Source organism: Barbus barbus (assembly GCF_936440315.1).
Source record: "Barbus barbus genome assembly, chromosome: 14".
NCBI lineage: Eukaryota > Metazoa > Chordata > Actinopteri > Cypriniformes > Cyprinidae > Barbus > Barbus barbus.
The window spans coordinates 22,790,552-22,804,158 of NC_136742.1; the positions used below are offsets into that span (position 1 = coordinate 22,790,552).

Sequence of the window (13,607 nt, forward strand, 5' to 3'; positions counted from 1 at the left end):
AGAGTAGTCATTTACTTCTAAACAAACAAAAAACAGTTCAATAACTCAAAAAAGTTCTATGGTACCAAACAGTCAAGAATAAATAATAAACCTAAAAGGTAGCATGTTTCAGACATGTTTGGTTTGCAGCATCAACAAATCTTGCAGCAGGACTTTGATCTGACTTTGAAGTGTGTGTGTGTGTATGTACTTTTTTATGCTACATTGTGGGGACCAAATGCCCCCACAAGGATAGTAAAACCTGACATTTTTGACATTGTGGGGACTGGCCTTAAAATGATTAAAAATAGTAAATGATGTTTATCTGAAAGTGTAAATACAAACAGGTTTTCTATAAGGAATAGGTTAAGGGTTAGGTGATAGAAAATATCGTTTGGTCAGTATAAAAGTAATAGTCTATGGAAAGTCCCCACAATTCACAGTAACAAACATGTTATAGGCTCATTCAATGCTTTGTAAATGAGTGTGTTTGCCACATTGAGAATGTTGTATAGGCTCACCCCTTCATTTATGTGTTTGTATGATCTACATTGTGTTGAATTTACTGATTTTTATGAGACAAATAAAAAAAATGCTCTGAATTATAGTATTTCCCATTCATTTCCCAAGGGTGCCCACTAAGAACAAATTAAGGAGTCCTTTTTTATTTTAACCATTTAACTTTGCTGAATCGCATCAATTTTTTTGTATGTGTGTTTAGCTGGCAAACTTAGGAGAAGTAGTCAAGTCTTGTACCACTCCGATTAAGGAAACTACGTAAAAAAAAACATTTTGCCCAAATTTGTCCCGAAGGATAATACAGACCTACAACACTTTTTTTTTGCTATACAACTCTAAAATTGATATAACAAAAGAGATCAACTAGGCTGATTGAATCTGACAGAGTACTCGTGTCTATCGTCTGTTCTTCAGTGAGAACTGGATTCCGTGTTTGTTCAGACGGTCGATTAAGGTGGTTCTTGCAAACGCTGACCCTGGAGTGTACACACCACCCCTGTGAGGACCAATAATAGGATGTTGCATGAGACAGGACGTCATCCACAAATAACACTGAGTATTCACTGCATCAATCTGTAAATTTAACTCTAACCTTTGCAGTGTCTTAAAAACATGAAGATCAGTGTATTAGTGTAAAAATTTCATGTATGGATGTTTCTTCAGATATGACACCCGGGATGACTTTTATTGAAACTACAATTTAAACAACACATAATTTCACGTTTGGTTGAAATGAGTGCTCAAGTTTTACAAAAATGACTGAATCTATACTTGCCGTTCATAAGTTTGGGTTGGTAATATTTTTTAATGGTTTTAAAAATCTTTTTTTGCACAGTAAAAACAATAATATTGTGAAATATTATTACAATGTAAAGTACCTGTTTTCTATTTATATGTGTTAAAATCATAAGCTGAATTTTCAGCTGCCATTACTTCAGTCCTCAGTGCTACATGGAATCATATGCTCTGCTCAAGAAACTTATTATTTTCACTGTTGTGCTGTTTAATATTTCTGTGAAAAGCATGACACATTTTTTCAGGATTCTTTGATGAATGAAAAGTAAAAAAGCAGCATTTATTTGAAATAGAATTCCTTGGTTACTCTATAAATGTCTTTACAGTCACTTAATTTAATGCATCCTTGTTGAATAAAAGTATTAAGAAAAATCTTACTGACCACAAACTTTTGAACAATACTGTATATCCAATATTGGACATGATAGTTTATTTGCTTTGTTTAACTAACAGATTATCTGATTTTAAAAGTGTTTTTTTCTTTATTCCACAGGAACAATATGCCTATTGAAGAATCATCCATATATTATGTTGAGGTCATTTTACATACCTATTAGGGAGACAGTGAGGTTCGTTAAGCAGTGTAATAGCTGCCTGCACAATGGTAATCGGTGTTGCGATGTATCCTGGCTCTGCAAAATATGGCAGTAGTGACCATATCTAAGTATTAGGGGTGAATATTTTGAGTCGGATCAAATAAAGAGCAGGACAATACCTGGTCCTGTTATTTCAGCGCTGATTGTGGCATTTGGTTTGCCCTGAGAGGGGTCCTGACCGGTCGTGTAGCCCTCCCCCATGAACCTCAGGCAGAAAGAGGTTCCATCCATCTGGAATAAGACAAGAATAAGATTTAACTTCAACAACACAACCAAAGGCTGTGTATGACAGCTATTAACATTTGGTATTGTGTTTTAGACTTTTCAGTGCATTTTTTGTACCTGCTTTCTTGTTGGTCCAGTCTTGGAGAACAAACCAAATGAAAACAATTCCGGAAACTAATAAAAAAACAAACAAACACATATTTGAGTTGAAATATTCATGAGTTTATATAAGCGGTTCTTGATGTTCTTTGGTATGAATGAGAGTTTTATCCATTAAATATTCTTGTAGCAGTTCAACAGTAATCCAATGACTTTTCAAATGGTACTGGACCTGAGTAAGCAATCCCCTGCCAAGACTAAATTTGACCATGAACCAGAAGACGGCACCTGCAAAGAGGGTCTTCAGCACGGAGAAGAGACCACCTATACCTACATATGCCATATACTGAACCTGAGGACAAGAGCATAGAGGAAACAATTCAAAACTGCTGGCAACAACAAATAAAAAACAAAGTGAGTTGCACACATTTGTGACACTTATGTTAAATTATTAACACATACTTTTTGGTCTACAGCAAAACATCAATCAAAAATGACCATACCGACAGCACCCTGTTGACCCTCATGACATCACCCTGTACACTGTGGTCATTGCTATGGAGATGAAAGAGCAGGACGATGAATCACAAAGACTGTGAATCATCCCCTGCTCTTTCCATGAAGGCTTTCAGAGCACTATCACAGTAATCATGCTCGCACAAGACAGATCGAAAAGAAATGTAATTAAAACTGCTAAGAGGCATAATGGTGTTTGGAAAGCAAGGGAAGAAGCTGTCAAAGACTTCCTTTTTTAAGAGGAAGCAGAAGGGTAGTCAAGAACCCATTAGATCTAGTTTGAAATAACAGTTTAAGAAAAATGAATACTGGGTTTCTGCTGCGCTGGGATAAAATTATTCTGCTAACAAAAACTGACTGGCATGGTCTACAAAACAGCAGAAATTTTGACTTGTATTAGTCATATTGCTATAAATGACAAAGAATAACATTAATAAAAAAATTACAATACACTAAAATACATATTATATATATTATAAATAATAATGAATTTAGTTTTTATTCATATTTATAAATATTTAAATTTTCAACAGTGAGCAATTTACAATATTTAGATAACTGATATATACAATTTGAGATTTTCACAATAAACTATAAACTATTTAAACCAATGAAATGTAAACATTTAAACCAAATTTTTAAATAAAAAAAAAAATATATATATATATATATACTGTATAAATATAATGTAATATATATTAATGTATCACAGTAAATGATAAAAATCAAATATTAAAATAAATATAAAACATTTATTACTGTTAATAATAATTTATTTTAAAATGATTATTGTAGTATCAAAAGTGTGTGTGTGATTGTGTGAATTTTTGCCAGTCTATAGACTCACAGGGCTGTGTTTATGTTCCTCATGCATATGACGCTGAGTCCGTCGCACCACAGATGGATCTGAGCCCATGAAGGGAATGGCATACTGCTCAATCTCCTGAGTGAAGAACAGAGCCCCCCTGGGTACACCAAAATAGCAAGCAAATTAACACGAGTACAGATTTCCATCCTGAGAACTATTCTCCTTCACTCCTCTGGGAGTCAGCTGCTATTTAAAGCACACAAATCATGATCAAGATAGTATTAATAGAATGAAATACTGAGTATTAATACTTAAAATCACCTCTTTTTAATTCTAGCGCCAACAGCTGGCAGAGGTTTATGCCCAAATTTCTTCCTTATTCTTCTGAGACTGGCTCTGTCAGCAAAGCCAATGATGGCTGACTGCCACGTTGCATCATGGCCACATCCTCCCTGATGAAGAAGACAAAACAGCTGAACAAAAGCCAAGACATCAACTACTTTACTGAGAGCACACAAAGGGCCTAATGCAAACAGTCTGCTATAGCTCTCTTCCTACTAGATTAAAACAACAGGAAATACGATAACAATTTAATAGAGTGCTTATGAAATACTACATAATATGGAACATAATTGTCTTCATATTCACTCCATGCTGTCTGCTCCCCTTACACTGGAATTTATATAAAGTCTTAATGTAATTTTATAAAACTATGTTACTTCTGCAATCAAGTTCCTCATTAACATGAAATCCCACAAATTCCTAGTTGGTCCATTGGGATAGGAGAGCTCGCTGCATTATTCATGAGCAGCTGCAATTGTGAATTCCCAAAGCTTAATTTCAGCACTGCTTTAAACCTAGATTAAACCAACCTTTGAGAGCTCATATTCAAATATGACGGCCCAAGCCGTCAGTGCAAACGCCACCCTGGTGGCATCAGGAAAACTGTGCACATTTATTACAGTAACCCTCTGGCAGTCTGGTTTTAAGGGATACGCCAATTAACGGGTTAATCCAAACCATCAACTCTGTGAAATACACACACACAGAACAATATATAAAACTTTAGTAACACTTTACAATAAGGTTTCAGTTTTTAACATGAACTATATTAACATGAACAGTATGTAGTATTTATTAATGCTAGTTAATATTCAAAACTTAAAGATTATTCAAATTTAAAGTTAACATTAGTTAATGTACTGTGAATTAACATGAACATTTTGATTAACTGACATCATCAAACATTAATAAATGTTGAGAAAATATATTTTTCATTAGTAGTTCATGTTAGTTAATGCATTTACTAATGTTAACAAATGAGACATTATTATAGTGTTACCAAAGCTTTTAATGATGTATAAGCATTTTTTAATGATTTACTTTTCCATGAACTAACATGAATAATTTTTACTACCACAAATAAATAAAGTAAAAATATATTGTTCATATTTAGTTTATGTTAGTTGTGAATTAACCAATGTTAAAAAACTATATTATTTAACTGTTAATTAACATCAACAATAATTGTATACCATTTATTAATGTTAATTAATATTAAGTCCAAAATGTATTAATACATTATTAAAATTTAAAGTTGTATCTTTTGAACATGACTATTTGCACTAACAATAAAAAGATTAATAAATGCTGTAAAAAATATTTTGTTCATTGTTAGTTCATACTATCAATGAAGAATTAACATGCTGTAAAAATATATTGTTCATTGTTAGTTCAAGTTAGTTAATGCATTCCCTAATGTTAACAAATGAGACCTTATTATAAAGTGTTACCTAAACCTTTAATGAGTCATACGCATTTTTAAAGGTTTTATTGATCTATAAGCACTTGTGAAATATTTTGCCTGCATTACAGCTTAGTCTTCATCTGTGAGATCAACTGTTTTACTGTTACATTCATGAGATGATGTAAATTCAGATGAATATCATGTCACAGGATGTCATAGGTCAATATCAAAATAGTGTCAAATTATTATTTGCAGCACAAAAATTTATAAGACCACGTGTATGTATCTTTCGATTTTTTTTATGTTGTAATTAACATAATTATTAACCTAATTATATAAAATTATGTTGTCAGTGCCCTACAAATTAACTGGTTCTTCGATTTTTTTTTTGTCCCTAAGACTGACAGAAACAGATAAGGCCTAAGAGATTTCTTAAGCTATAATGCAAAAAAATAAATAAATAAATACTGATTGATTTTTTTTCTAGTAATTAAAGAGATGTTTAAAAGTCTCTCTCTCTCTCACCCACCTCCTCACCCTCACACTCAACACACACATTCACCCATCCCCCCACATACACAGAGCCAGAGTGACATCAGATGTCTGATAGTTTTTTAATTTTATGCTATCCATAGTGTATTGTATATTCATGAAATTAATTATATTTCCTCAGAATGACTTGTTCTATGTATGTACATTTTTTGAAGTGTTTGGAAGCTGCACTTTAAAGATACAATAAAATTACTGCTCTTTTTTTTAACTGTTACTATAAATATATCTTATATCTACTATATATTAATAGATATCTTGAACATTGCCACATTGTTCAAGATATCCTAAATCCGTTCGCAATTTAACATCTTCAGTATATTGGCATCATGTTGACAAAGTTTGGTGTGAACTACTTGTTTTTTCTTGGAGGAGTATGAATTAATTTATAGCCTGATATATCCAAAAATTGACAATAAAAAAATATAGCCGGCTTCCTGTTGGTCATAGCTAATGAGTGTAAATTAGAAAGTTGTCCGCCTTGATGAGGACAATGTATGTACCAAGTTTGGTGACTGTAGCTAAAACTATCCCCCCAACTTTTGTCAAAAGGTGGCGCTACAGAGTTCCTCCTCCACGCCCATTTATGAGCTTTTGCCAGTGTCTATCTATCATTAATACTGGTATGTGTGTTGAGTTTCATGAAAATCTAAGCATGTTATCTGCCTTAAAATCACTGGAAAGGAATATTCAAATTTGGCACGTTGCCATGGCAACAATATTTTAAATATCAATATTCCCCTCAACAGTTTTACATCAGCCGTGTTTTGTCATTATTCTGATGAAGTTTGAAGCAAATCGAGTAAAAATAAGATGCTGAATTCAAAGCATTTTGAAAATGACACACTTCCTGCTGCCAGTTGGTGGCGCTAGACCTTGACTCCTAATAGTCACATCTATGCGATCGGCATCATACAACGAACAAACCACTGAAGTTTTATCAAAATCAGACAATGTATGTGGATGTTATTAGGCATTTCCTGTTTCTCATTTCTTGCCATAACTTCATCACCTCGCCAAATCCCTTTGCAATTTAGCATCCCCAATGTCTTGAGATCATGTTCACCAAGTTTGGTGGCAATCGTTTGTAAATCCTCAGAGGAGTATATCAAATTCCAGAGCATGCGCTTTTTAAACAGCCCTGAATAGCCGACTTCCTGTTGGGCAGAGCCTATGACATTGTGTCAACTGGTTTTAATGGATGCTCCTCCCTTGGAGGGTTCTGATGCTGTGTTGCATCAGGCAAGGAGTCAGAGGTTTGTCCTTCGCAGTACTCCTCAGTTGAGTTTTGTTCAAGGAGCTCTTTTGCTAGAGACAGCAGCTCCTGTAACTCAGAAGTAGGCGTGTCCAACTGTCCTTGTGCAGCATCCGTTTGGCACCTGTGTGAAGGGTGTGGAGGAGGATGATGTGGGGGACTGTCGTTGGACATGCCGTGGTGTTCGCAGGACGAGGATGGCCGTTTCCATGGTCTCTGCCAGTGGTTGGTCTGGAACCCGGGTCTGTTGCCATGGTGACGGCTCTGTCCTCCGCTGACTTGTGGCTTTCTGAAGAAGGGCCTTGCATTGTGGCAATACTGGGTGCCTTCTGGTGCCTGTTTTGGATTCTGGGTTGTGCAGTTCAGAATCAGTGGGGTCTTACAAACACCTTTGGTAGAGGCCTTGTGCTTGTTAAACGCCTTTTGTGTCAGGTCACGCAGTCGTTGAATAGGCATTAAGGGGCAGGCCATAATGCCTAAGTGGTGACTTTCAATGGGGTGGAGGTTCCAGAGGAAAAGGCTCTTGAAGCTGGTGTCCTCCTCCATCCCAGGTTCATGGAGATCTCAGACGTAAGCTCATCGAAGTCTGTGGTAGTAAGCATGGGGAGTTTCATGGCGGCCCTGTTCGATGGCTAGGGCAGCGATCAGTCCGTGTTCAGACTCTGGCTCTGAGAATTCCTTGATAGCTTGTTTAAGCTGTTTCAGTTCTCTCTGAACCATGTCAAGCTCCTCATTAATGTTGGCAGACTTGCTGAGTCAGAGTTTGGACTTCAGCTCTGGTGCAGATGGCCTTCTAAGGCCTTATTTCTGGTGTCCCTCTCGTTAAGTTCCACATACACTGTTTTTAACAGTGTCTTTGTGTGAAACAATTCTCTTTGCAGGTCCTGTCTGGTAGCTTTTTCACGCTGCGCTTGGTGTCCAGCAGCTGTTAGAGCCTCCTGAAGAATGGTGATTTCCTTCTTTTGCGCCATTCTGTAAGGTTCTTTGCATCCGTTCTGTGCCTTTTCTCGCTGAGCGGGTCTCAGTTCCCTGTAGAACTCTGTGACTTGCAGGTTCAGTTAATTTACCTCCTGTCTGAGGCTCTTGAGGGTGCGGGCCAAGAAGATGATGATGCTGGCCAGCTCCTGGTGGTTCAGGCTGGGTGTCAGGTGTCCACTTGTGTCGCAGCCTCGCTGTTCCTTTCTCTGCCATTGCAGATCAGTGGCTGCTTTGGGCTGAAGGATGTCCATCACAGTGCTCTGCTGGGTTTTCAGGTGGTCCTGGTGAGCTGGCCAGTTGTGGCCAGCTGGCCAAAGGCAAGTGCAAGTACGTACAGAGGCGTTAGGCTATCTGTATGGGGAACGGTTCTGTAGGCCGTGTAAGGTATGAATAGCTGGTGAGGGGCAGCTAGTGAGGTAGGGTGCTAAGAACACAAGTAGAGGGTTTGAGTAACTTTGCTGACGGGGCTGTAAGAAGGGGTCAGCTGATGACCTGGCTATACGTGGAGTCAAACCATTACTCAAGGCACTGATGGTTTACAGGTTCGGTCACTATGAAGGTATCAAATAAACAAAACTGAAATAAAATCAGGAAGAGACAGAGGGAGAATTAAGGGCTTTCCTTATTTAGTTTAAGATAGGAGGTACGACTAAGCACTTTTTCAAAGGAATGTAGCAGGGTCATAAAACCTAGGGAGACTGTTGGCTACGCTAGCAGGGACACATCAACCACTTCAAGGTAAACAAACAGAAACAATAGGAAGTGTTTCTAGTCTGCTCAGGGCCCTGGTGTAAGAGGGTAATAGAAAGACAGGAATTAGGTTACTAATAACCTGTACAGCTCATTAAAGGGGACAACAGTTGCTAGAACTGCTCTAATCCTATACCGAGAGGGAAGATGTCAAAATAAGGTAAAGGTAAAATGAAAATGTCCTAATAGCTTTAGGAAACTAAATTAAAAATAAAATAAACAAATTGATATAATTAAAACTCAGATTGAGATTTTGAATTGTACATTCAAGCTAAAAAGGTAAATGAATGAAAACAACATCAAAGAGAGGTAGAATAAAGTCAAAATAAAAATAACACAAATAGAACCAACATATGTGAGGAGGGGCGTACCTGAATCTAACAGAGGGTGATAGCACAAACAGGAAATAAAACCAAGAGTGAGGGGGAGGGAGAGAGAGAGAGAGAGAGAGAGAGAGAGAGAGAGAGGAGTGGTTCAGATGCTACACTTTACACTCACACAGTGTCAGTTAGTCGATGCTAACAGCTAACAGTTGAGGTAAAGGGCTTAGTTAGCTTATATGCCTGTTTGGCTGCTAAAGAGTTAGTTTGGCTACACTTTTGGCTACACTACACAAGGATCTGTGACGTGTGTACTGCTAAAAGACCGATGCGAACTTACAACACGTGCAAGTGGAGCAGGACTTGCGCCGCTGTAAACACGCATGGGAACTCGTATGACAGTTGTATGATATCACATACAACTTCTTTTACCAATCAAAACAGCACATTCACTTCACAGACAATGGTAACTACTAGTTTGCTAGGCTAGAATTACACCATTAATTCGCTATTCAATTGCATAACTTCAGTGACTACAATGATACGCGAAGGTTACAAGAAGGCCTTAACTCAGGTAGACGCTCTACTAACAACAGAAATGATAATTTCTTTGCCAATATCAGGTTAGTTCTTTATCATACGATTTAAACATGCATTATAGCATTGATAAACTTTCTACTGCTCGTAGTAAAGTGCATTCAAGATATAGTCTATCTGATTTTTTATCAGAAACTGCATGTGTAAGACGTTAATAAAATTATGAGACAAACACACAAGTTTGATACTGAGTCTGCTTGCAAATAATGTTTAAACGATTGCCCACATCCTCCACCATCTCTGTAACAATTTATAAACTGGGAATTGCATATAAATAATTACAATTAATTATGATTATTTACAATTATTTATATCGGCTGACAGTAATAACTGTAGCAGAATTAAATTGCCATCATCTAATCTGTTTGTCCAGTGAACATTCAGTGTATATTCATATCAACTCTAAGAAACTCTTGGCCACAGAAAATACTTTCCTAAGTTTTAATACATTAGAGCATGTAGTAAGGATCAAAAATCGTAAAGGGACATTAATTTGCAAGGCAGAATCAGAAACTCATGTAATTTGTGCACAAGAGTTTTATTAACTAAACACTAACACAGACTAGTCAAACAAACAAACATACAATCACTCATACATGGGGAAAGGGCAAATTGCAAGAAATTGATGGATGAAACCATCAGGAAAACCAGAGAATGCAGTTATGGAAAGAGTCATTTAACCACCTGAGTAAAACCATTAGCGCCGTTTATAACGGGTTCTATAACTTATACTAAACCTCTGTTTCGTTTAGTTAAATGTACAATACTTGCAATGCCTTTGGTCATTGAACGAGTGTCCAGATGCAGTCCTGGATAAAAGTTCTGATGGTTGGATGGATTGGTGGTCTTGGAGTTCTTCCGAGTTTGAAGGGTGATGAACTCCAAAAGATGCTATTCTGGCTCGGTGGTATTTGGGAGTTTCTTCCCAGGCAGAAAGAGAAAAAGAGCTAAGAAAGAGATCTGCTGAGATCCGAGGATCCTTTATTGAATGGAAAGTCAAGGCCGCACGGCCTGGCACAAAAACTTAGAGGGTCCAGAAGAGTTCTAGCTCACATCCTCATCTCCTCAGAATCTAACAGAAACGCAGACTGCAGGGGCATTACTTAAGTGAGAGCTTTATCTGCTATAGAGGTCAGACCTCTGGGGAGTCAAAGAGCCTATGGTGACTTGAACTTTTGGAGGGAAAGTTTACGACTCTTTGTCTCCATGCATGGTAATTTGCATATGAACTGGATTGGAAGTTGATATACAAACTATTAAAGATTCTTAGAACACTTATATGTTGCATAGGTATCGACATATAATATACACTCTCAATTAGATCATCCGAAGACGAATTGATAGAGACCAAACATGATATACATACAATATTAACTAGTGTTCTATCATAAGCATGCATAAAACAGGATACAATACACAAAAACATATACAAGAACAGTAATAATATACACAATGACCTGACGATATGGGTGTTCATTCAAAGAAAGGTTTTTCTATGAATTAATTAGGGAAGAGTCCATTTTTGTGGCCTAATGTCTCTTTCCTAAGGGGAAATTAAGTGAGTTCCTTCCTTTGAGCAATAATAAAACAAGTGTTATCAGATGGGTTGCCATGGAACCAGAGGCCTGTTCTGCCTTTCTTAGGTGTTAGAGGCATTTCGAGGGAAGGGTCCACAGACTCTCATAGTTGGACTTTTGGGTTATGCGAGGGGGCATAAGAGATTATTTGTTAAATATAACAAATAGTTGTGTCTGATTGGTCCAAATGTTACAACATGCAGTGTGAAAGTTGTTCGGCTCAATGAGATCTATGTGTGTACCGAGTTTCATATGAATACGTGGAAGTATGTGTGAGCTATACATCAAGTTTTCTGACTGTGTTCTAGGGGGCGCCATAGAGCCCCTGTGCCGGTCCCAGCGGGTGCACCTAATAGGTGCAGATTCCTAATAATCTTGGGCCCTAATAATCCTTCGAAATACAAGAGGGCCCTACGCCTTAGTGGCTTGGGCCCTAATAAGTTCTCAAATTTAAAACTTTAAATCTTAAAAATTGATCTAAAATCAAATTTCTGTAAACAATTAATATAGATCTGCAAACATGAGGAGCTGTTGCTCACCTCAGGTCCCGTGTTGATGGTTAAGAAGCTCTCCACAGCAGTGAGTGTTCCTGTGAAAGCCAGGCAGAGGAGTTGTCAGGCATCTGCTGCTCTGCAGGCATGTTTGCCCACAGCAGCGCTTCAAAGGCGAACGACAGACACTCACATCCTGTAAGCACTGAGGGCCTTTGCCTTTGTCAGTGATACGCCCCACTAATTGGGATGAGATTAAAGAAACCGACTGCACAAGAGCCATGTGAAGCAAAGGTCAAAGGGCACACACAGGGCAAACAACACAGTAATATATGAATGTTTCACCATTAGGACACTGATGCAAGGCACACCTCTAAAACTGTTAAGGCAGGATCAGATTTTTTCTCTAATACAGTGGATTTTCCTTGCACTGTGGATCAGAAGTAGTCACATTATATATGTGTGTGTGTAATATTATTAATATATATATATATATATATATATATATATATATATTATATACATATATAATAATACTAATAATAAAATTTTTTAAATAAAATAATCATTTTTGTGCCATGATTTTAATAATAATAAATTATCAACCCACCTTTGAAGTGATCCTGTGTATAAAGGATGCCCATATCTGCTGGTATCGAATCAAACCCACAGCTTCCAATTATATACACACCATTCTCCCAAGCTTTACTGTGGTATTTCAGCTGTATCCCCTCTAAAAACGAAAAAAAAAAAAAAAAAAATCAAGAAACAAAAATATTTTTCAGGTGTCAGATTTTTAGCCATTACATTCAGCAAGGATGCATTCAGTTGATATCATAAAAGATTTCTATTTCAAATAAATGTTTTTCTTTTGAACATACTATTCATTAAAGAATCCTGAAAAGATGTATCAAGGTTTCCAAAAAAATATTAAGTAGCACATCATTTATAATAATAAGAAATATTTCTTAAGCACCAAATCAGCATATTAGAATGATTTGTGAAGGATCATGTGACACTGAAGACAGGAGTAATGATAAATTCTGAAAATTATGCTTTGCCATCACATGAATAAATTACATTTTAAAACATTATAATAGAAAACTGTTATTTTAAATTGTAAAAATTGTTCAAAATATTACTGTTGTTTCTGATAAAGAATTGGTGAGAATACACTCTTAAAAGTGCTGGGTTATTTCTGTAAACACAGTTGGGTTGTTCATGCTGGGTCAAATGGACTGCAAGGGGTTCTTTCGACACTGAACACTTGGGTTGAGTTATTTTGACCCAACCGGTTTGTTTATTTTTCCTCTTAATCGAATTTTCTGGATTCTTCACTCCTCTCGTCGTCAGACGGTCAAGCAACTCGCAGCAAGCAGGATTATAAGGTAAATTAATATGATTATTTACCTCTATTTTTAATAAGCTGTAATAAGAACACACTGATTTCACGGTTAATGTGATATTTGATCTGTCGCTGTGCGGGTTAATGTTAGTGTTATTCTGTGAATGAAGTAGCCGCCTACATTTTTTGTTGACAAAAAAGGCCTCAACAATCTCTATCATTATATAAAAGTTTTATATATATATATATCTTCAGTTAACTTACTGTCTGTGTAACAACACGGACAAAACAACTGTGTGGTTTTGTAATGTTTTGTCATAATTAGATCATTTCGTACTAAAATTGATCTTTTAAGGTGCCGAATTCGGCTGCGACGTGCCGAATCCAACAATAACTTATTGTCGCGCTCTTTTTTTCCTCAGGTAACGTTAGCTGCATTAGCTACCCTTAACGTTAAACCA

The 13,607-nt window shown here is 36.7% G+C and overlaps 1 protein-coding gene across 1 annotated transcript in view; it reads right to left on the reverse strand.

Moving 5' to 3' along the window:
* LOC306880377 (saccharopine dehydrogenase-like oxidoreductase) overlaps positions 1-13,607 on the reverse strand; it is a gene marked incomplete at its 5' end in the record, with an annotated part of 18,214 nt that continues 4,607 nt past the window's right edge. The window contains 10 exons of the mRNA XM_079433871.1: positions 1-994; positions 1,844-1,925; positions 2,009-2,120; positions 2,232-2,288; positions 2,446-2,565; positions 3,577-3,694; positions 3,859-3,989; positions 11,850-11,899; positions 12,412-12,534; positions 13,212-13,227. Of these exons, the coding sequence (XP_079289997.1) occupies positions 895-994; positions 1,844-1,925; positions 2,009-2,120; positions 2,232-2,288; positions 2,446-2,565; positions 3,577-3,694; positions 3,859-3,989; positions 11,850-11,899; positions 12,412-12,534; positions 13,212-13,227 (909 nt within the window). The 3' untranslated portion in view covers positions 1-894. The remainder of the gene's footprint in view (positions 995-1,843; positions 1,926-2,008; positions 2,121-2,231; positions 2,289-2,445; positions 2,566-3,576; positions 3,695-3,858; positions 3,990-11,849; positions 11,900-12,411; positions 12,535-13,211; positions 13,228-13,607) is intronic.